The following is a 20,080-nucleotide window of genomic DNA, read 5'->3' as shown; positions in this document are numbered from 1 at the left end:
TGCTTACACTGTCTTGATTGTACACGCAGCGTACTTGCCTACACAGTCTCCTACTTCAGTACCGAACTGGTAGGCAAGGCAAAGCACTCAGCTCTTTTATCACTGCTATTTCATAGCCTGCTTTCTTACTCCCAGGATTTTTGACAAGACGTTGCGGAGGCAGAATGTTAACTATAGAAGTGCTTGGCTATTGCTTGAGACTTACAGCATTACTTTTTGTTTTGCTTGTTTCTGCTGATGTGCCTGGGCAGGCTGATGTGGCAGGCTGTTGTTACGAGCAGTATCAGGACCGTGCCTGACGGGATTGAAAGGCACGTGGGCATTAAAAGGGAGGGAGTCAGAGCTGGGAAGTCTTACGGAGCAGGAACAGTGATGAAGCCTTTGACCACCCCACAGTGCCAACTTGTTCAGACTCCTCTTTCTGAGCTATTTAGGAGGCACGGGGGAGAGCCCTCATAAACATCCAGACAAGGGGGTGTCTGGATCAGGCAGCTGGGGGTCTGGGGAGGTTGGAAGTGAAGGCACCTGGACTTCCCCAGGCTGAGCATATCTTCAAGCAGCCGCCAGCTTTGTTGCCCTCCCTCTGCCCCTGAGCAGTGCCTGGTGGCAGCGGCGAAGCAAAGGCACAGCTCGCTGCTCAGCAAGGCTTCTGGCAGCGTGTGTAACAGTTAGGGAGGGGTGAGGTGGTACCTCCCAAAAGAAAAACCCAAACCAGTGCTGTCAGCGTGGTCTGGGGGCTGAGTATTTATTGTTGTTGTTGTATTTTCTTTGTGAAACCGTAAAGCATTTCTAGGTGAGGTAGAGCTTCTGAAGACAGGAGGCAGTCAGTCCTTGGAATAATAGATAAACAGACTGCTGTAAAAGGTGGCACTAAACTCTGAGTGCCAAAGTTGTTGTGTTTGGCAAAATTGGTGGTAGACTGGAGAGAACACATGAAACCTAACCAAGGACACTGTTAGAGCTGTCTCTGGGTTGCAGAAAAGGGGGCAGGAAACGGGAGAATTCTTTTGATTTTTTCTGCTGGCACTGGGTAGAGATGAGAATTTTGGGGTGATGAAACTTCACTGGGACACTGCATCTTGCTGAAATAAATTCCTGTTGCTGCAGGCACTCTGGAGCTTTGGGGACAGCTGTCTAAGGTAGAATATCTTGTTTAAAGTTTCTGAGAACTTGCAAAAAGAAGAATGCTGAGGGATGGGGGGGTGTTGGTAATAAGAAAGAAGGTCCTGTAGAAGTGAAAGCGAATGTGTAGTTGTAGCTGTGCTACGCGCGTCCCATCCCAGTCCAAGCTCCCACCATGTTACAAGATGAAGGCGAAGGACAGGGTGGCACCAGATACACTTCATAAAGAGCTTATCCTCTTTTAAAAGGATAAATACATGATTAAGAGCTCTAACAGTCACGAGTAATGGCTGAGGGATGGCTGTATGCTCTCCAGGACAGTGCCATTATACTTGGGTGTTTTTACAGCCGGTAGACTAGGGAAATGCTCCAGTGCCCCTGAGGAACCACCTCTGGGCAGAGCTCTCCTGCAGAAACACAAATGAGGCTTACCTAAAAACTTGAAAAAGCAATTTCTGCAAAAACTGACAACAGGAAAACAAAACAAAACAAAAAAACAGCAAGATAGCAGGTTCTGGAAGGGGGAAGAGTCACTGCTCTAGAAGAGGAGCAGCAGGAGGATTTTTTATAGGTTTGGAGGATGAACTGGCAGTGCTGGAGGAGGATCTATCCTGGAAGCCCAGCAGTTCTGCTAGATTTTAATGTTAGCTGCAGCACGATCAGGCCTAAAAATGTAGGATGAAATTTTATTTTTTAACACTTGTCATAGGCCTACTTCTGTTCCCACTCCTCCTCTGAAGCTGAACTGCCAGCAGGCTCAGCATGTGATGATAGGTGTTCTCAGGCATGCACTGTATATAATTTAAATCTCTGCTTAAAGTCAGCTAAGGGACATCAGCAGTCTATTTGGTGATGACCTATTTACTTTAAAACTACTGCTTAGTACAAAACCCATGCACGCTCATCACTGAAACACTAATTACATATCGTGCTCTCTTCCCAGACAGCCTGGTCCTTTGGGCTCCGTGTTCTGTCTCTGAAGTTGCCTTGGAGGGAGAGAAATTATTTCCAAATTGCTCCACAGCATGCCTTGACAATCAGTATTTATTCATATGTTACATTTAAACATAAATAATTGAGCAATAAAGAGAATAGTCTGCTCTTGACAAAAATAAGTTAATACACAATATTCGTAAAATACAATTAGACAGAACATTTTAACAAGTACAACAAAGTTTGCTGAGGATTTTTTTTAAACAGAATAGAGTGGTATAGTACATTCCCAACAAAGAAAAATAGTGCAGTTTTTAGTTTTTACATCGCTTTCTCGGGCTCTGTGAATTGGAGGGCTTTTTCGCTCATCAATTTTTTTAAAATACTATTTCACTTTTCAAGTGAACAGACAAACACACAAACTGAAGCGCTTGCAGACCTTTCAGCAGCCATGCACTGGCCTATAAAACAGTTTGATGCACAGCTATAAGTAATGACAAGTTCAGGCTGTGAGCGTGCCTGCAGTACAACTTCTTGGCTTCTGCTCCTGAGCACACCCTACCTGTGGGAGCACGTGGCAGGTGGGGCGCAAAGCTTATCACAATGCTCTGCCTTCTGTAACTCCCACTGCTATTATTTTAGCACAGTTCTGTGTAGAAAGGGGGTTTCCTTCTAAACCTCCTCCTCCACGACACCTTTTTCAGCACTATGTAGGCTCGTCTGTTGGCACTTGTTTTGTGACCGTGATGCTTGTGAGTGTGGAGAACAACTGGCTTGTTCCCACAACAGCAGCGACGGAGCGTGTGCCTACACCCGGGGCCTTGTGACCTGGTCTGGGGAGTGGGGCCGAAGTGATGCAGGCTGTGTGACGATGGATTGGGTCGGTTGTTTTTCTTTACCTTCCTGTCAAATTTTCAGAGACCGATTTAAGGGCTTGGCTATTGAGCTGAAAAGCACTTTGTGTCCATTGGGAATACTATTTATAATTTTTATTTTCTTGCAATCATAAAAAGAGATCTAAGCACAGCTGCTCGTTCTAGACCCAAATCCCTCTTGCATGTGCAAGTAATGCTCAGCTCACGAGGCCCCAGAGGCAGTACAAATGTAGTGCAAAGAGCAAGAGGAAACTGCTCACTATTTGTGCAATAACGAGAGCAGAGTCACCTCTCAGGATTTAAATCTTCTGATAAATTTGAGTTCCTATACCCATTTTGCTAAAAATCTCATTTCAGAAGCTCATGTGAGCTGATTTAATCAATATAAACTTCTTAAAAGCAGAGTTGACAACTGTTTTCTCTATGAGGTTCAATGGAAACAAAGCTGTGTAGCCCTATGTGCTCCGAATGACTGAAAAATAAATCAGATTCAAATGCTCTTTTCTTTCTTTTTTCTTCTTCTGTATCACTGAGGTTCTAATAGCCAAGGGTGGAATAGTTAAAGTGCTTAAGCTAAATCACTAGGATTTCTAGGAGCACAGGTCACATGTATCCATGAAATTTACAGTTAACTCTATTTGCAACAGAACTGCTCCCTCCCTTCATCTCTTGTGCTAATACAGAAATACACTTTTACTTAGAAACAACACCTACCCTGGGAAAGTAGTTAAGAGTATACATGATAAGTGTTAGTGTGATGAAGTGCTAAGATGGCAATAGATTTGTTTAAAGCTCCACGGCAGAGCCCCAGCTAACTCTAAGTCACCTTTGATCTCTATAGAGCATGGATTAAAGCCTATGCTGCTACTCAAAGCATGCAGCCAAGCACAAGAAAGAAATGGCACAGAACTGCCATGAGGTGCGTGGATGGCTCGACAAACCAGCACAGTGCTACAGCAAAAGGGAGCTGGTGCAACAATTTGAACTGCTTAATCTAGCAAGTACTGACACCTGCTTGAGTTAAGGAGTGCCTGGTTTGTGTTTGCAGGATCCCAAGGAAAGTCCTCCCAGAAAGCTTTGCAGAGCAGGGAGGAGGAGGCTAGTAGTGAGCAGTGAATAAACCGGAGGAGGTGAGGCTCTGTGGTGTCTGCTCCGTAAGCAGCAACTGAACTTCATGGGATTCCACACAGATGCAGCGTGTGGGACTTGCTAACATGAGCAAGGAAACTGTTTCTGTGTGCTCAACTTGTGTTAACCTGAACTATATTGGGCAGATTTGTCATTTGGGAATACTTGCAGATTAAGTTTGCAAAGTAAAGTGAGGGCATGTTTGTGGCATGCGTAGGCCATGACGACTCAACAGCATGAGCTGTCAGCAAAGGCTAACTCATGTTTCTAGCCAATGTTGCCAGACCTTCGCTGCTCATCTTAATTATGTTATTTACTATAAGGCTATTCTCCCGGTTGGTAACCTTGCTTATTTTACTTGCTGCTAAATACTCTGAATATAAATTCAAATGTTTTAGTAACAGGGGCTGTATATGTCTTCTCTTCCACTTTCAAGGCATAGTCCACAAACTGCGTCCATAAATGTGTTCTTCCAAGGACCCAGTTCAATGCTCGTGACACTTGAATACTGGATCAGGGCTTACCTCCTTGAAAAGCTCTGTCAGAGCACACAATGTGCTATTAAGGGTGCAGTAAGTCAAAATATAAGTGTTCCAGTATGTCACCCCCCCTTTTTAATATCTCAAATATGTAGGTAGACAGTCCTCTAGAGAGAGGGGAATACAAGAATGAAAAAAGATTGTCTTGAAATACAAAGTTGAGTGTAACAAGGACTATCAAACACAAACCTTACCTCGTGAAGGAAAAGTTCAATTTTTAAAAGTATTACAAATCTGTTAGATATTTATTACATTACATGGAAGATGCAATTAAAACACCGTTTTGAAGTTACAGTGCAAGAAATGCTCCATCCAATAGCTCACAGCCAGGCCCACAATGACAGTCTGTTTGTTATCACTTATTTTCAATCAATGTCTGCACTTTGTAGACAAGGTCTCTTGCTATCCTCAGTATTTCCTGGGCATTATGATGCTCTGCCATTTCTAAAAGACACAGACAAACATTCTTAACTGTCAGCAAGAGGACCTTTTGTGCCCTAGCATTGGTAGTACTATAACATTAGCACTGCTTAGTTAGTGTAACACGAGCAGCAATCCAGAAGTATTCCTGGGCTTTAGGTTTGCAGAATTAACAGAATAAATGAACAAATCCCTTAGTGCTATAGGTCCTTGCATGAAGATCTAATCCTTTGGGTGTCAGTTCTCATGCTCCAGAAAACCCCAGTGCCTTATGACCACAGAACAGGAATGGGAGGTTTGCCCCCACACATGCCTGTGAACAGCCCTTCTGGACTCTTAAAAAATGTAAAGCTGCAGAACCAGAACCTAACTTGATCAAAAGATGTCCCCCCAGGAAGGGACCATTGCTGGATTGACTGGGATGCAAGTGATGATACAGTGATAAGAAGGGCTTCACATACCTGGAGCAATGTGGCTCAATAGTTCCACATAAAGAGGTCTGTAGTAAAGTAAGATAGCTAGAGTCAAGTAGCTCTTGACATCTTGATAGACCAGAATCTTTAGTGTGTGTTTGTTTTTGAGGAGTTTGTGTGCCAAGTAAGATCTTCAGGAATTTTTTGAAAATTTGGGCTCTTCGTTTACATGAAAAGCAACGTGACTGAAGGGGTAAGAGATTTACAGCGTAAACTGAAATGGGGCTTTTCATGTCAGCAAGAAAACTGCACAACTGCAGGTGGTTTGTCAGAATAAGGGAGAAGCAGCAAACTCTGGATACTTTCTTCTTATCAAAACGACTCTCTTAAAAATGTCTCTTACCATTAAAAAACTTGATGATATCAGTGAAGTCCATGTTGTTATCACGGATAATCTCTCGATAAACTTCCACAAGTGCTAAGGCAATGAAAAGGACAAAATGTTCTGAAGAGATGTGCTTTGCTGCCCAAATAACTTCCCACACTGTAAATACATCCTCGTACAACAATTCTGAATGGGAATAAACATTACAAGAGCATCTGATTATTCAAATTGACCTTTTTACCCCCTCTAACTAATGTCTTGCAGGCCTTATGCAGAAAATAATAGAATTTGATGAATCCTCCCTTTCCCTCTCCCCTTCTCCAGCCAACATCATTCCAATGGTAGTTAGTCTCTGAGAACTCTAGTGAGCCTAGCTGCTACTCATCATCCAGTCATTCACATCAAAACACATCTATTCAGTTTTGCACAACTCTAACTATAGGCATAGAACATTATTACCTCTTTTAAAGTCGAGCAGGAACCAGCGATAGCAGAAGTAAAAGTGAGTGTAATCTCCATTCTGGTGCATCAATTCAAAAAGCTCTGAGTCTAGAATCTAAAACGCAAAACATCAGATGTTAAACGTTATCTTGTCTGAAAGTAGCCAAAATCGAAGGTGTTGGAGGCTGGTGAAGACTTCTTTGCTACTCTTTATCAGCTGACCCTCTGGTTACTCTGAGCAGCTGCCTAGCACAGATCCGCCCTTTTGTTATGCATTTGCAAAGTGCTGATGGTGTGGGTGCCCTGACAGACTGACAGGGTGAAGGGTTACCGTCTGTGCAGGTATGACGTGACTGGATTTTAATGTGATTTCTCCTAGGCTTCAGCTGAAGCTGGACTGAGCCATAAATGTGAGTCATCACATGGGGTAGCTGGTGTACTGAAGGCAGAAGTTTTGGGAATTTGTTCTGTCAAGTTAATATGAGCTGACCTGCCCTAATGCATAGTCTATTGTGACAGCAAATATCGTTCCCTAAAAAGCAGGAAATCATTCTGGGGCTGCATAAATATCCTCCACTGGAGTCCTTGCCCTTCAAGCTAGTTCTGAGCCTCTGAAACAATCTCATCTTCTTTCAAATAAGATTCAAAAAGACTCACCTGGATTAGGGACCGCATGTTGGCAAAGTGTGTGTCCATAGCACCTCCATTGGGGAAGTTCTGGCTCATCCTCTTCATCAAGTGGCTGAAGCAGCTGTAAGCCAGCTGATCTGCAGGTATAATGCAGAACACTTAGTGTTCCAAGTCTTCTGATGTTCTTGAACCAAAGTAATGTACAGGAGGGCAAAGAAAAAAAAGAGGGTCTTCCCCTTTGCTGTTCTCTATCCCCATCATCAGTATTAAGGTGAAACAGAAGCCAGTACCTGACTCTGGACCATTTTAATTATGTTTCAGAACAACACAGCTTGAGGTTGAGTTTTCAGCATCAGCAACTGCAGGAACACAGCTGCTCTGAAAATGTAGTAAAATTTAATCTGGAGTTGGTCAGTAAACAGGGAATCTCTGAGATACTAATGCCGGTCATTTCAACAGCCACATTTAAAGAAAATATGGATCAAGAGCTGCAAATTTGTTTTTCCTAGTGACCTAACCTTAATTAATGCATACAAGTTCTTCTAAAACAGCATTTATAGAGAACCCCCTAAAGATACCAACATGTTCCAAAAAAAAAACCCTTCCTACCGTTGTCAAGTATAACCATCAAAGGAGCCAGGAGGTCACACATGCCTTGAACATAGCCAACTTCTAGGTGCTCCCAAACGTAACTGCAGAAAGAGAAAAGCACATGAGATAATAGGATTAAATAATCCTCTTGTCTACCTAGTAGATGTCCCACAACGCTGTATCTGGGCACCTCACGATTATTAATTGCCATTTATAGCACCCCATTGCAGCAAAGATATATCATCCTCACATGGAGGAAAACACAGCTAATAGTACATTAAGAGAACAGTTCAAGGTGAACGATGGAGTCTGTTTCTTGAGGTAAAAAGAGACTCTCTCAAGTCCATGTTCCAAACGTGGACCACCTATCACATCTGTACTTTCTAACCTTCCATACTAGGAACTACCATTCCTTCTTTTAAGTTCTTTTAAGTTAATTATTGAGGTTTTCTGTACAATTATTATTTTCATGTTATTATACTTCATGGTTTATGGCAGTTATGTGAGAAGTAATTCAGTTTACAAGCTGTATTACCTGCACATGACATTGCGGAGTTTCTCCAGATTATCAGCAGTAAAATACCAGTAATTCCGATCACATCTCTGGACATCTTTATCAATTCTGTGCAAATTTAAGGCAACAGTGTCCAATAATTCTATCTAGAAGAGAAAAGTTTAAGCTAGATCTGCTGTTCAGTCAAAGGAGAGGCAGGCTGCTAAATCATTTTTAGACAGACATTTAGTTTAGATAGATAACATCAGCAAGGAGCATGTAGCTGTAAACAGAGCTTGTATCTTTTTTCCTCTCTCCACAGCTCAGAGTTGATGCTAACCTTATGACTACCTTAGGTGGCACTAACAAGAGAATATCCATCACTAGTGGGTACAGACTGAGTTAGAGCATTCCCAGGTGCAGATTGAGTCTAAGAATCAACAAACCAGAAACAGTAAAATTATGCTTTGGACTTAGTAGAGCACTGAACTACTCAATTACTGTCAAAAATCCCAAGTAAATGGTGCACAGTTTCTCTGACAAATGTTCCAAGCCTGTCCTCTTTACAAAGGGTTATGTCCAGATGAGCAACTCCAACAGAGAAATGGAAGCAAAAACTCCATCTGTTAACAGCAACACTAACAGACATGGTGAAATCTTGGATCTTCATTTAGGTTGTGATTCAATTTGCTTAAATGGGGATTTCAACTTGAATTAAATGACACTGAAATCTTACAATTGGTGTCCTATCATCTCTTAAAATTTTTAGCTACTAGATCTTTACCATGCTATTTTCACTCTAAAAAGACCCAAAATTTTATTGCTGTCTTATAATCTATCTCAAAATCCAGATGAAATGATTTGGATGCAAAGATCCTCAATTATCCTCCCACCACCTGTAGTTCTAGTTTGGGATTGTCTCTCACTAAATCCTATCTGAAATCCAGTACAAGTCTTTGCCAGAAAAATATTATGATACATAAGTTGTGACCTACTGTGTAGGATGCAGCACAGACAGAAGCAACATCCATTAAATAATCCACCTGGGAACACAGCTGCTCTTCTGATACAGAATCCTGAGACTGCAGTACAACTGACTTGGCTTTCTGCACATGTGGTACGTCTGGATCTGTCCTTTCCAAGTCAGTAGTAGTTTCTTCTTCAGCCCCATCTTCAAAGGAGACACTCTGCCCATCATCAATACTGGACAGGATGCCTGAGGCCACAGAGTAGTTCCGTGAGGATGGCAGCCCAGAGTCGGGGGAGTCAAACTCGACAGACTGTTGCTCTACGGCAGCTACTGCTGCTGGTGTGTCGGCAGACACCACAGTGAAAGTAGGGTCATCTTGACCTTTTGAGTCTCGTTCTGCTGAATCTGCTTCATCTACAGATATAAAGACCTTGGGGTGGGCAAGGAGGGAGTAAAAAAAAGATTCAGAGAAAGCGGGGGAGAGTAGAGAAGCAGGAAACATTAATGTAGCAAACCAACCACAAGAGACAAGTAACTACATTGCTGCAGTGAGCAAGATCACTGATTAATGGAGTTTCCCTGCAAGCAAACAGTTGAGAACTGCTCAGTCTTTATACTGAAACTCTCTAAAAATAATAACAATTTATGATCTTATATCTGTCTCCTTTGATGATGTCTTCCTCTTTCACAATCATCAATTAGAAATCTTTTGGAAAGCAGTGAAGCTTCCCTAGCTGCAACACCAACTCTAAAAGCACCTGCTCTTTTTAAGGTATCTTTGAAGGGGACTAACCTACCTCTGGCCTCAGACAATTCAGTTCAGATACTGTTGTTTAAAGTCAAGACTGGCCTTCAGATTCTTTTAACAGTGCAACCACTTTGCCTCTTCTCTTGCTAAAAACTCTTTTTCAAACTACTGCAAGTTGTATTCTCACTTGCCATTAGTTAGCTAACTGAAGTCTGCATAAGCAACGTACACACAGAGACACTTTTGGAACACAAACACCAGCACTCCTGTCCACTTGTGACTATAATCAAGAAACCCCTTTATTGGTTATTCAATTTACCAAGATGTTAATTCAATCTGCCTTTCTACTGCTTAGCATCTTAGATTGACAAAGATCCCCTCTCCCAAAATGAAATTACACACAACCTCTCAATCAGGGACAGGACAGAATCAAAAATACGCTTTAATAGTAGTGATCTCTTGCTCCTATGCTGGATTTGAGTGACAGACCTATAAATAAAGAGACTTAGGAAGCTATTCCACTACCGAGAGGCTGACGTGAACCTTAGAGTCTTTAGGCAGGTCCTGCTCAGAACAGCTATAGACTACCCAAAATAGAGACCGGCTCTTGGCTGTATCGTGGAAGGCCTACAGCTTCAATTTCCATACAGGATTTAAGTAGCTCCAGACTGACAGAGCTGTGTCTACTGGTAACCTAAATCTCTGCTTCCTTGTGCTGTACCCGTGCCAAGGCTAAGCCTCCTGCACTGCCTGCATCAGTTGAGTGAGGAGGGGAGTACTTACATCATTGCTGATGGTGGAGTCCCTGTGTATCAGTCGCTGGACGTGGCTGTCAATGCTGCTACCTGACGAAAACTTTGCCAATGTGGCAGAATGTGATTCTTTCTCTCGCTGCTTTACAATGACCTCACAGGCCTTCCACTCAGCCATGACCTTCTGATACCGGAGAGCAATGTCTTCATCGACCTGCAGGCAGACAGACAGATACTAAAATGTTGGTCCTCCTTGAAAGACAGCATTAAAAATGAATGGAAGCCAGAAGGAAAGAACTAAAGCAAAAGTAATGTATCAAATCAAAAGCCTGAAGGCTCCTGAAGTCCTCTTGCTAGAGCCCAAATCACTGTAAAATGCAATGACTGGAACAGTAAGATGTTGCACAGGAAAGGCCAATTAGGTATTTACTGCGGGGAATAAACTATCATTGTAGATGCCAGAAAAGATTCATATAGACATCGGTATGTGCCATCAACAGCGCCTTGATGCTCTTCAGGAAAGAACCATAGATGTCACTGACTGTGAAACCTCACACAGCAGTCAGATGCAATCTGATGGAGCAAGAGCTGGATTAATCCTAATTTCATTATACTTGCCAACTCCTTCTCTGTTCCATCTCTAACATAGCTCTTGCAATGAATTCCAGGACACAGGTTTATTGACATCAGCCTATAAAGAATTAGATGCTGGAATGGAGTCTTGAATAGTAGAAATCCCAGCTGACATAGCCTAGTATACTGCACATCGCCAGATCCAGCCACTCTGGTTCCCCTAGTAATAAAACAGATTTTTGCCATTTCTGGCTTCCTCCATTGAAAGATGGACACAGAACCCTGAGCCGTTAAGGGGCATGGAGTAATTTCACTACTCTGTCACTTGTCAGGAGCTGAAGACAAACCACAATTGTGAGCTGGCTCCAGGCTCTGGACTCTGCTGGCTGGAGTTGCTACCAGAGCATTCATACTAAGAGCTGCAGGCTATTTGTCACTTGAGATAGCTGCGGAGTCATAAATCACAAAATACAACAGTGGAAGGCTGGAGGACAGCCATGTTTCGAAGTCCCCCAGATGCTGATGGATGACTGCAAAAATATCACCAGAAGGCAACGATGATAAATTACCCGTGATGACTTCAGTTAAGGAGAGAAGTCTCCTATATGTGCTGATGTTATGACTGTTCCCATCTTTTTCATTTAATAGACTGTTAGATTCAATGGTAAGCTTTATTTAGAGTCCAACAGTGCATTTCTTTTAGGAGTCAGGTATTACTGTTACTCACTGATGATGTTGAGTTAGCTCAGGATTTCCAGATAAGGTTTCAAGTATCCTCGGGTTCGTATGGTACAAACTCAGGGAAAAGAACTGGCTATAGGAGCTTATATTCCGCAGATCAATTTTTCTACGCTGTGCAACATTTTTTTTTTTTTTTTTTTTTTCTGAATTTGCTGAAATTCTTATTTTATGAATTGACTCAAGTAGTTCTCTCTTCTTTCCAAATCTCTGATATTGTAGCTGTATAAATGCATGTACTCTTTGAAGTGGGGGCTAGAATCCATGAGTTGCAACTCCAGATTTCCTGATCTAAGAACTAAGTATCTGGGTTCTTTTTCCAGTTCCAGGCATACCGTCTACTCCTACACGTGGATCATCAATCTCATGGGTCATATAACTGTGGAGAACAGAGGCAGCAAAATGCAGTCTATGCAAGGAAGCTCCAAATTCAGTATCTTTTGGTGGCATGAGTTTAAAAATAAAGCAAACCTTTGCTGAAATCCCAGAAGATTACATCTACTGGCTTCCCTTGGTCAACTAGGTGAGTAACCTTTTCATAAAAGGAAATTAAATTAATTAAACAGGATTTTCTCCTCGTGAACCCTGTTGGCTGTGAGCAGTGACTGTGTTGTCTTTCAGCTGTTTTTCAATAGCTCCCAGGATAAAATTCTCCTTAATAAAGTAATAAAGACTAACACTTGCTATTTGAAAAACAAAGCCTACTCTGCAAGGGTAATTCAAATCCCCAGAAAGTTGTACTTACCTGGTCCATTTCCTTTTTGGCCATGCCAAATTTGTAGTGACCTAACAAGAATGGCCAGACTTCCTTTCGAATCTCATGCTGTACCCCACCATAATAAACTCTTCTTAGCAATTCCAGTTCCTTGTAATTCTGCAGCAGTTGTGAGAAAGAGGTATTGAAGGTAATACATCTTTATTTTCCTCAGGCATGCTCATAAACACTTAATTCCAAGTACAAAGACAGTGAAATGCACCCGAGGCAATAAACAGATTTTGCAACTTGATGCATGCCTTTAGTGCCCTAGTTCAAATCCAATCTAATAAAAGTTGTCATGTCTCCCGTGAAAATAATCTAATTTTTAATAGATTAGAGTCATCATGAGATCAGTTGCTTTGATGTTCATTGACATCTTTGCCATCATCAAAGAAGCAAAAGATAAAGAAGTGTAAGAATCAACTGTCTTTTACTAGGAAGAAGTCACCCTGGGAAGACCAGAAAGCTTTAATACATCCTGCGGACAGTTCTAAGGGACACCATGCTCACCACAGCAGCGTACAGGAGTTAGTTTAATGATCGTAGAGGCATTCTGTTACTTACTTTTCTGTCCTTCTGATACTTGCTCCAGACCTCTTTGGTCAGACCTCCTGCAGCACTGGATGGCTTGTCAGGTGGGATAATTGTGTGGTTCACTAGGGCAGACAGATGTGTCCGCACTGTTGACAAATGGCGGCAGTAGGCAAGCCCTGTGATTGGGGAAGGAGGTAAACATAAACGAGCAACCTATACAATATCAGCAGCCTTTTTCAAGATCAGGTTGTGACATTTTAAACTTGCCACTAATAATCCTATACGAGGTAACCTCGCACTTGTACTATACAAAAATGAGGAACTGCAACAGAGCCAAAGATTAAATCCATTTTACAAAGCCAAGTAAAACCCAAGCAGAGTACTGCATTGCAGCGTAAAATTACATTCTGTCTTTACCACGCATCAATTTTCCCAGAGCTGTATTAAAACCTACAAATAACGGCATTACGGAGCTGTGATACTTGGGTCACGACCACACAAGTGTCCTGAGTCGATCTGACTTGCAACGATAAATTTGGTTTTAGACTACTTTCTAAAGCAAGTATTACATGTTTTTTTAGGTAAGCATACAGATACAAGGGCTGGATCTAAGAAGCTTCACTTACATCCATAAAAGGCTCTGGACACTATCTGCCTCTTCATGCTTTCACACAGCATCTTTAATGGAGTTCTGTGGAGACACGTTATCAGGAACATGATAGGTCACAGGGACAGAAATCATCGTGAACTTTATGCTGAGCCCTATGATCTACACATAGCAATTATTTCTTTGCATCAAGATTTGTTTACCTAAGGGACAACAGTAATTAGAAATTATACTTTTAAAAGCATTTTCCCACCAGCATTTTGGTCCGAAACAAATTAATCTGGTGCATTTAGCTACAATTGCTTCAGGTACATTGTAAAGGTCCTTGTCAAATTAGATGAGTTGTTGTCCTTCATTATAATTGTTAATTACTTGTTAAATAACATGCTTCCAGAACTAAATTGCACTAAACTAACAAACAAAAAAACTAACTGCAAATTTTCTATCAAAACGTGACTTGAGATTGGCTTAATAGGCTAGTTTTAATAAACTAAGTGCCTCGCTATAAAACTCCATCTTTTCATGTTAGAAACTATTTGAAAATTGTTATTCTTTGTCTCTGGTGCTGCAACCAATAAAATACTCTTGCTTTCAACTGTGGCACAAATTTTCCCACCTAAGCTGTCTGCACAACTTGCTTACCTATCGTGGATGCAGTTGCAGCAGCTGGGTATGTCATAGGGAGAGCTGCCTGTTGAACAGGAGACACATGAGGAGCCTTGGCTACAATGCTCCAGCTGCCACGAAAGCAAGTTTGTCCCAAAACCTTGCATCTCTATCATTTCACTCGTGTCTAGGGAAAACAAAAAACAAAAACAAAAAACAAAAACAGCAGGCCATCAAATTTTTTTCTTCTTTCCCTTTCTTCCTTCTGTGCATCCTGATGGCTTCATGCTTTACTTCTCAGCAGGCTTTGAACCTTGATTGCAAAAAGGGGAGAGCACTGTCTTAGTTAACCTCAGAAATACTGCTCTCACCATAACCTAAACCCGCAGCATGCTGTGCACATTCACCTGAGTGAAATCCCTTCACCATTTCCCCCTTTCTTGCCCATGCACATCCCAGCCCATATTTCAAGAGAACAGAGAAAAGGGTGCTGTAGAAACAACTAAAACTGGTTATTGTGCAATGTTATGATAATATTATTTAAAGCTAGAAGAGATAATCTAACCTGACCTTCTTTTTATTTCAGGTCTTAGAATTTCATTTTGCAGTTCCTGGAATCAGCCATGTAACTGCTAGTCCAGCTAGAGTGGAAGTTTGAGCATAAAAGAAATAAAAATCGGTTCAGTTATTTTTAGAAGATGCTTCTTTCCCCCTACTTACAACTAGATCCTAAATTATTTAGCATGGGATAGTTCAAGTCCTACTAACATCAACATTATGTTTGTGAAGTAGGATTCTCTGTAGGAAAATGTGATCCAACAGTACAGTGCAGCTTCTCGAGTTATCCCTGCTCACCAAAATCTAATTGCTTTTTTTAAACCAGCTTCATTAAGGCAACACCAAAAAATCACCAGTTGCCTTTAAAAGCTTGACTTCATCTCTTTAGCTTTTCCAGCTGGCCTTTGAGCTTGTGTTTTTTTTTGTTTGTTTTTATAATAAATAACTGGCCTTTCAGCTCACCCATGATTAAAATTAAGGCAAATGCCATAATACTATATGCCAGTGAATTAACATTTGTAAGCAAAATCCAGTCCCCTGGGCCGTGCTTTTAAAACATACATTTATTGGGCGGTGGTAGGGGCAATTCCAAACCATCTCATGCATTTTAAATCAAGGTAGCGTAAAGCATTTTAGTAGTGCCTATTAGAAAGTGGGCATAGGTGAGGAAGGAGTGGAGTAGAAACATTTGTTAACAGAAAAAGCACAGGCTCATGCGGAAGCAGTCATGTGTATTTCACTTCACAAAACAAAGTGTGATGAAAAAATGCTCTTCACCTTAATTCTTCAAGGAAGGAGCTGAATGACCCAGTATTTATTGCAGCTTCTCATTTGGTTCAAATAAAAACCATTGGGCAAACATTTTTTGATCATTATTTTTTGCCTCCCCTCTACAGACAAGAAAAGTGGGTTTTTCAGTTATCATATATATATTTTTTAGAGAAAGAAGGAAAGAACCCCACAGAACCTAAATATTCAGATGAAAGGTACCTGAATTAGTGAAGAATTAGAGTGAACAGCATCTTTTATTTAATTGTAGTATAATCTGTAACTTCAGCTACATGCAGAAGTTGAGCATGTTGCAAAATGTAAAAGCAAATGGCTAGCAAACCTGCTACAACAGTGTTGTCATTATTTAAAAGGGATGTTGCTGGACAGACAACAGCAAGTCCAATCTAGTTCAGCAAGAATCACTACTCAAATAGCAGACATAACCCTAGCTATACCATTTACCATTAATCCGAGCTACACCATTATACGAAGATTAAAATAATAATAATAATAAAATTACCTGACAGCCATTCTAGTAGCATAATTTAAAATTCCCATCACCTGACTAAAGACTAAATTATGTTTTTGATCACAGCATTAGCTTCTTAACATGCATATGTCAGTGTTAGACCTCCTTCCTTTCTATTATCACCCATATCCAGAAGCCATCAGTTAAGACACAGAGCGACTTTCTGAAACAGCACCTTTCTTCAAGGGTAACGACATATACCAGAGTTTCTTCCCATCCATACCTTCTAAGAAATCTCTATTAACTTGGGCTGGGCTTTATCAGTTTTAGGTGCTGCTAACCTTGGGATGTGTGTGAGGGCAACCTACCAGGAGAATCTCTCTGAATAAACATTTATATCCTATCTGAACAAATCTTAGGCACTGTACTGATGCAGGCAACTGCACTCTCCTACAGGTGGTTCCATCAGACCAGGGCAATCATCCATCTAGAAATAAACTCACAACTGCTATTTAAAGGAGTGAGTGTCTTATCTCGACTCAAGATATGTTGTGTTTTTCTGAGGGAACAGAAACACCAGAAGAAGCATGTTCATGCTAACACAACGAATGAAAAATATAGACAAGAATCAAATTTGCAAGCTGTTGCTCTCCTTCCGACTTCCTCTGCGGATGTTCAGCTTTTGACAGCTACTTTACAGCCTGATAACAGAGAAGCTTCTGTTCTTGCTGATAAACTCCAGTTATCAGCAGGAGACAGAGGCTGTTGTTTTGATTATAACAGGAGCATGCCAGCGTTGGCATGTGCACTCAAGAGGTATCAAGACCAAAGGTCTGGTGGTATTGAAGCTGTTCTGTAACTGGTAAGCCTAGAGGAGTGAGAGATTTCACATGAACTCGTGGACAGGCCAGGATGACATCTGTCTGTCCTTTGAACAACTGCAAGCTTTAGAATTCTAGCTGTGCGGGAGACATTTGGCCTTGGGAATGGACTTTGTACACCATTCAGCTTCCTCCTTTGAGGAAGTATGGACTTTTCAAGTCTCCAGAACTACACTACTACATCCTGAATGCTTGGTAATACCTATACATCCTGAATGCTTGGTAATACCTATACTTCTTGAGAATACTAACTTTATACATCTGTTGTGAATGCAATTAGGGAAAAAACAAGATGACACATTTTGGGAAGGTAGAGAGTCTTGCAGCTGATCACCTAGCCTACAAATGCAAGAGATGGAATGAAAGCACCTGACCACAAAAAGGCTTTGATCCCAGTCTTCTCTGCACTATTCTGCTACCTTACAGAGTTATCCAGAGTGTGGGTGGGAGCACACATACTTGTACCACTGCTGGGGCTCAAACTCACTGCACTTTTGTTCTCCCTGTTCTGTCTACACAGGCATTATATTCATATACTCCATTTCTGACTGCCCAGCACAAACCGTGCTGTTACTGCTGTAACGGTGCACCTCTGATCTTCTCCTATATAAGGCTGCCCTCCACAGTCTGTTATGCTGTACATGGGTAATACATGGTGGGAGAAAACAAAGGCCTGTTATACTCCTTCCTTCTCTTGTGAGAACATGCTCTAGTATTCGGTTTTTATGAAGGTGGGGCAGGAGGCCTCTGGAAGGAAAGAAGATTTGTTTGTTTAGCAGCACAGATGCTCAAAGGAGGTGGAAGATGCTGCTGTTTACCCTTCCCGTAGGCTGTGAGCATATTCCCAGCCTCTCCACAGTCAACTTCACCTCCAGGTCTCATTGTGTGAGTGAAATGTTTTGCCCTGTAATAATGCCAACACTGTTGTATGCATCAGTGGAACGAGCTGCAATAGAGCTCTGGGACACGGGGAGGAGGATAAAAACCTTTCATCCTATTAGGAGCTGTGAGGTTCCGAGAGCAGATCATTGATAGCATTGCGTGTAGCTTATCTTCCTCCTCCTCGTCATCGTCAACAGAGGCAGAACGGCTGGCAGCTAAGTGGTGGTAGTTAATAGTTACTGCTCAAAGAAAATAGTGAAAGAGGAGCATAAGAAGAGAGAACTTGATTCTGCGGGAAAGCTCAAAAGGACATGTTCAGCAAAGACAAAGGATTTGAATCCTGCCCTCTCTCTGAGGGCACAAGCTCCTGTGTGAGTGGGCATGAAAAATGAAGTTCTTACAAAAAAAAGCATGCTCCACCAAACACAGGCCAGCTTCTGATCGTGCATAGGCTGTTCCCCAAGAACACACAGATCATGACAGTGGAGGAAGGTCCCAATGCCAGCCTGCAGTAGGTGAGTATGCTCCTTAGCAAAACTCCATAGGAATTCAAGGCTCCAACTAGTTCGCCTCCTTCATCATGCCAAATCATTACTGCGGCCTCCTTTCCACTCTGCTACCCATGTCAGATGCATCTGGGCAGCACAGTCTGCTCCCCAGCTCTGCCTGGCACTCCAAACGTGCAGGGTGTGGGCCTGCCTCTAAGGAAGCCTCAGGCAGGAGCCAGCTCTCTCTGCCTTGCACTCAACAAGCAGGTCTGTGCTGAATGTGCCCACAGAATCTGCAGTCCCTTTGATTCACGCAAAGGGAGAACATGCTTTTGCTGGTGTGCGGGTACATGAACTTACCTGCGAAATTCAGAGGCCCTAACAAAGCATAACCACTGCTGTGGTTCAGTCCCCTGGGGTAAGGAGGGGTCACAATCGAGATTTCTGCTTTCTCAGCTGCAGTCCAAATACAAACAAAAAAATCCAAATTCCCTGTAAACTTTAGGGTCTTATTTTCCTGGGAAATTCTTGCTTCTTTGCCATGGGGAATAAAACTGAATGCGCTGTTTGAGAACTAGCTCAAAAGCTTTCTTGCATGTAAGGAGTTTGTATTCACTGATGACATGAGGTGGTTTGGTGCTTGGGAATTCATTTAGTTTCCTCAGAAGGACATTTATTTATCCATTGTTAAGTTCTTGCTTCCAAGCCAGGAAAACTCAGCCTAGGGAGTTCTTGGGGGTACTTTAAGAGTTGAGTTTATGTTTTGTTTGTTTGTTTTTCCTGATAGCAACTTTACAAGCAAGCAGCATGGCCAATAAAAATATCCTCACTTAAGGAGCAAAACTGCTCCTGGATAGTAAAACAATCTTTTTGGTTTTGGTCTCAGTTTGCAAGCCCAGGGGAGTATTTTGAAAACTTCCTCTGCAAAACACAGAGTAGATGTAAGTAAGATCTCCCACCTCCACTCCATTTCCATGAAGAAATTTCACTTTGTTAAGGAAACCTACAGTAAGCTGTACCTGTTGATCACTATTATCAACCAGTGAAAATTTGCGGTAGATTTCCCCAACACCGCTCCACTTCCCTCCACCCCCAAACAACTTGTCTGTTACCTTCAGTTATTTCCCAGGATATTACTTAAAGATTTTTCTTATCTGTGTTTTTGTTTTGTTTTGTTTTTGTTTTTGACTGTTGTTTGTTTGCTTGTTTTTGTCTGTTTTTAATCAAAGAAGAACAAAGGCACTTACTGTTACCATGCTTGTGTCCTGGATAGATAATTCTGAACACATAGTCTGTAGAAGTGTCTTCAGTTGGCATCTCTTCTAGGTCCACTGATTTGTTGCTGTTTCGTTTTCGAAGCTTTGGAAATACCTTACCCTAGAGAAAGTAATGATCCCATACATTCATTCAGCTACCAAATACTAACAGAGCACAACAAACTAAGTACTTTGGACCTTTGGCATATTAAGTCCTAAAATAAAACTTTCAGTGTTGGGAAAGGGTGAGGGAACAAAACACTAGAATCATAAATAGATGGTGGTTTAGAGACACACAGCTTTTCTGTGTACTTAAAACACAACTTTTTCTTGTAATCCATGGGAGCTGGGCACAAGCTTCCTCAGTAATCCAAGCCTCTGACAGCAACTATATCCCAGGCTCTTGGAGTCTCAGTCCCTATTTGGGACTGATACTAATGCATCATGTTTTGATACAACAGCAGATTCCAGTGCAATGCTCAATGCAGCAATGAAGGTATGCACAATTTTTATGGACAAT

At 41.7% G+C, this 20,080-nt stretch overlaps 1 protein-coding gene and 1 long non-coding RNA gene across 7 annotated transcripts in view; one reads left to right on the top strand and one right to left on the bottom strand.

Moving 5' to 3' along the window:
* Positions 1-2,148: 2,148 nt before the first annotated feature.
* SGSM2 (small G protein signaling modulator 2) overlaps positions 2,149-20,080 on the bottom strand; it is a 49,004-nt gene continuing 31,072 nt past the window's right edge. For 2 of the 6 annotated variants that reach the window (XM_035343066.1, XM_035343067.1), the window contains exons 11-24: positions 19,552-19,681; positions 17,921-18,055; positions 14,292-14,442; positions 13,669-13,733; positions 13,073-13,218; positions 12,497-12,625; positions 10,472-10,654; positions 8,966-9,370; positions 8,013-8,137; positions 7,496-7,578; positions 6,914-7,023; positions 6,275-6,371; positions 5,834-6,001; positions 2,149-5,041 (exon numbers count right to left, since the gene is read on the bottom strand). In XM_035343066.1, the coding sequence (XP_035198957.1) occupies positions 4,953-5,041; positions 5,834-6,001; positions 6,275-6,371; positions 6,914-7,023; positions 7,496-7,578; positions 8,013-8,137; positions 8,966-9,370; positions 10,472-10,654; positions 12,497-12,625; positions 13,073-13,218; positions 13,669-13,733; positions 14,292-14,442; positions 17,921-18,055; positions 19,552-19,681 (2,016 nt within the window). In that variant the 3' untranslated portion in view covers positions 2,149-4,952. The remainder of the gene's footprint in view (positions 5,042-5,833; positions 6,002-6,274; positions 6,372-6,913; positions 7,024-7,495; positions 7,579-8,012; positions 8,138-8,965; positions 9,371-10,471; positions 10,655-12,496; positions 12,626-13,072; positions 13,219-13,668; positions 13,734-14,291; positions 14,443-17,920; positions 18,056-19,551; positions 19,682-20,080) is intronic. The other 4 variants (XM_035343070.1, XM_035343071.1, XM_035343069.1 and 1 more) reach the window with 3 other exon arrangements.
* Positions 5,602-8,581, top strand: LOC118176224. The gene is made up of 2 exons (XR_004755304.1): positions 5,602-5,683; positions 8,293-8,581. It is a non-coding gene; the product is annotated as an uncharacterized LOC118176224 (long non-coding RNA).

Source organism: Oxyura jamaicensis, chromosome 19, assembly GCF_011077185.1.
Source record: "Oxyura jamaicensis isolate SHBP4307 breed ruddy duck chromosome 19, BPBGC_Ojam_1.0, whole genome shotgun sequence".
Taxonomy (NCBI): domain Eukaryota; kingdom Metazoa; phylum Chordata; class Aves; order Anseriformes; family Anatidae; genus Oxyura; species Oxyura jamaicensis.
The sequence above is the reverse complement of the archived record's forward strand: the minus strand, read 5'-3'. Positions and strand labels throughout refer to the sequence as shown.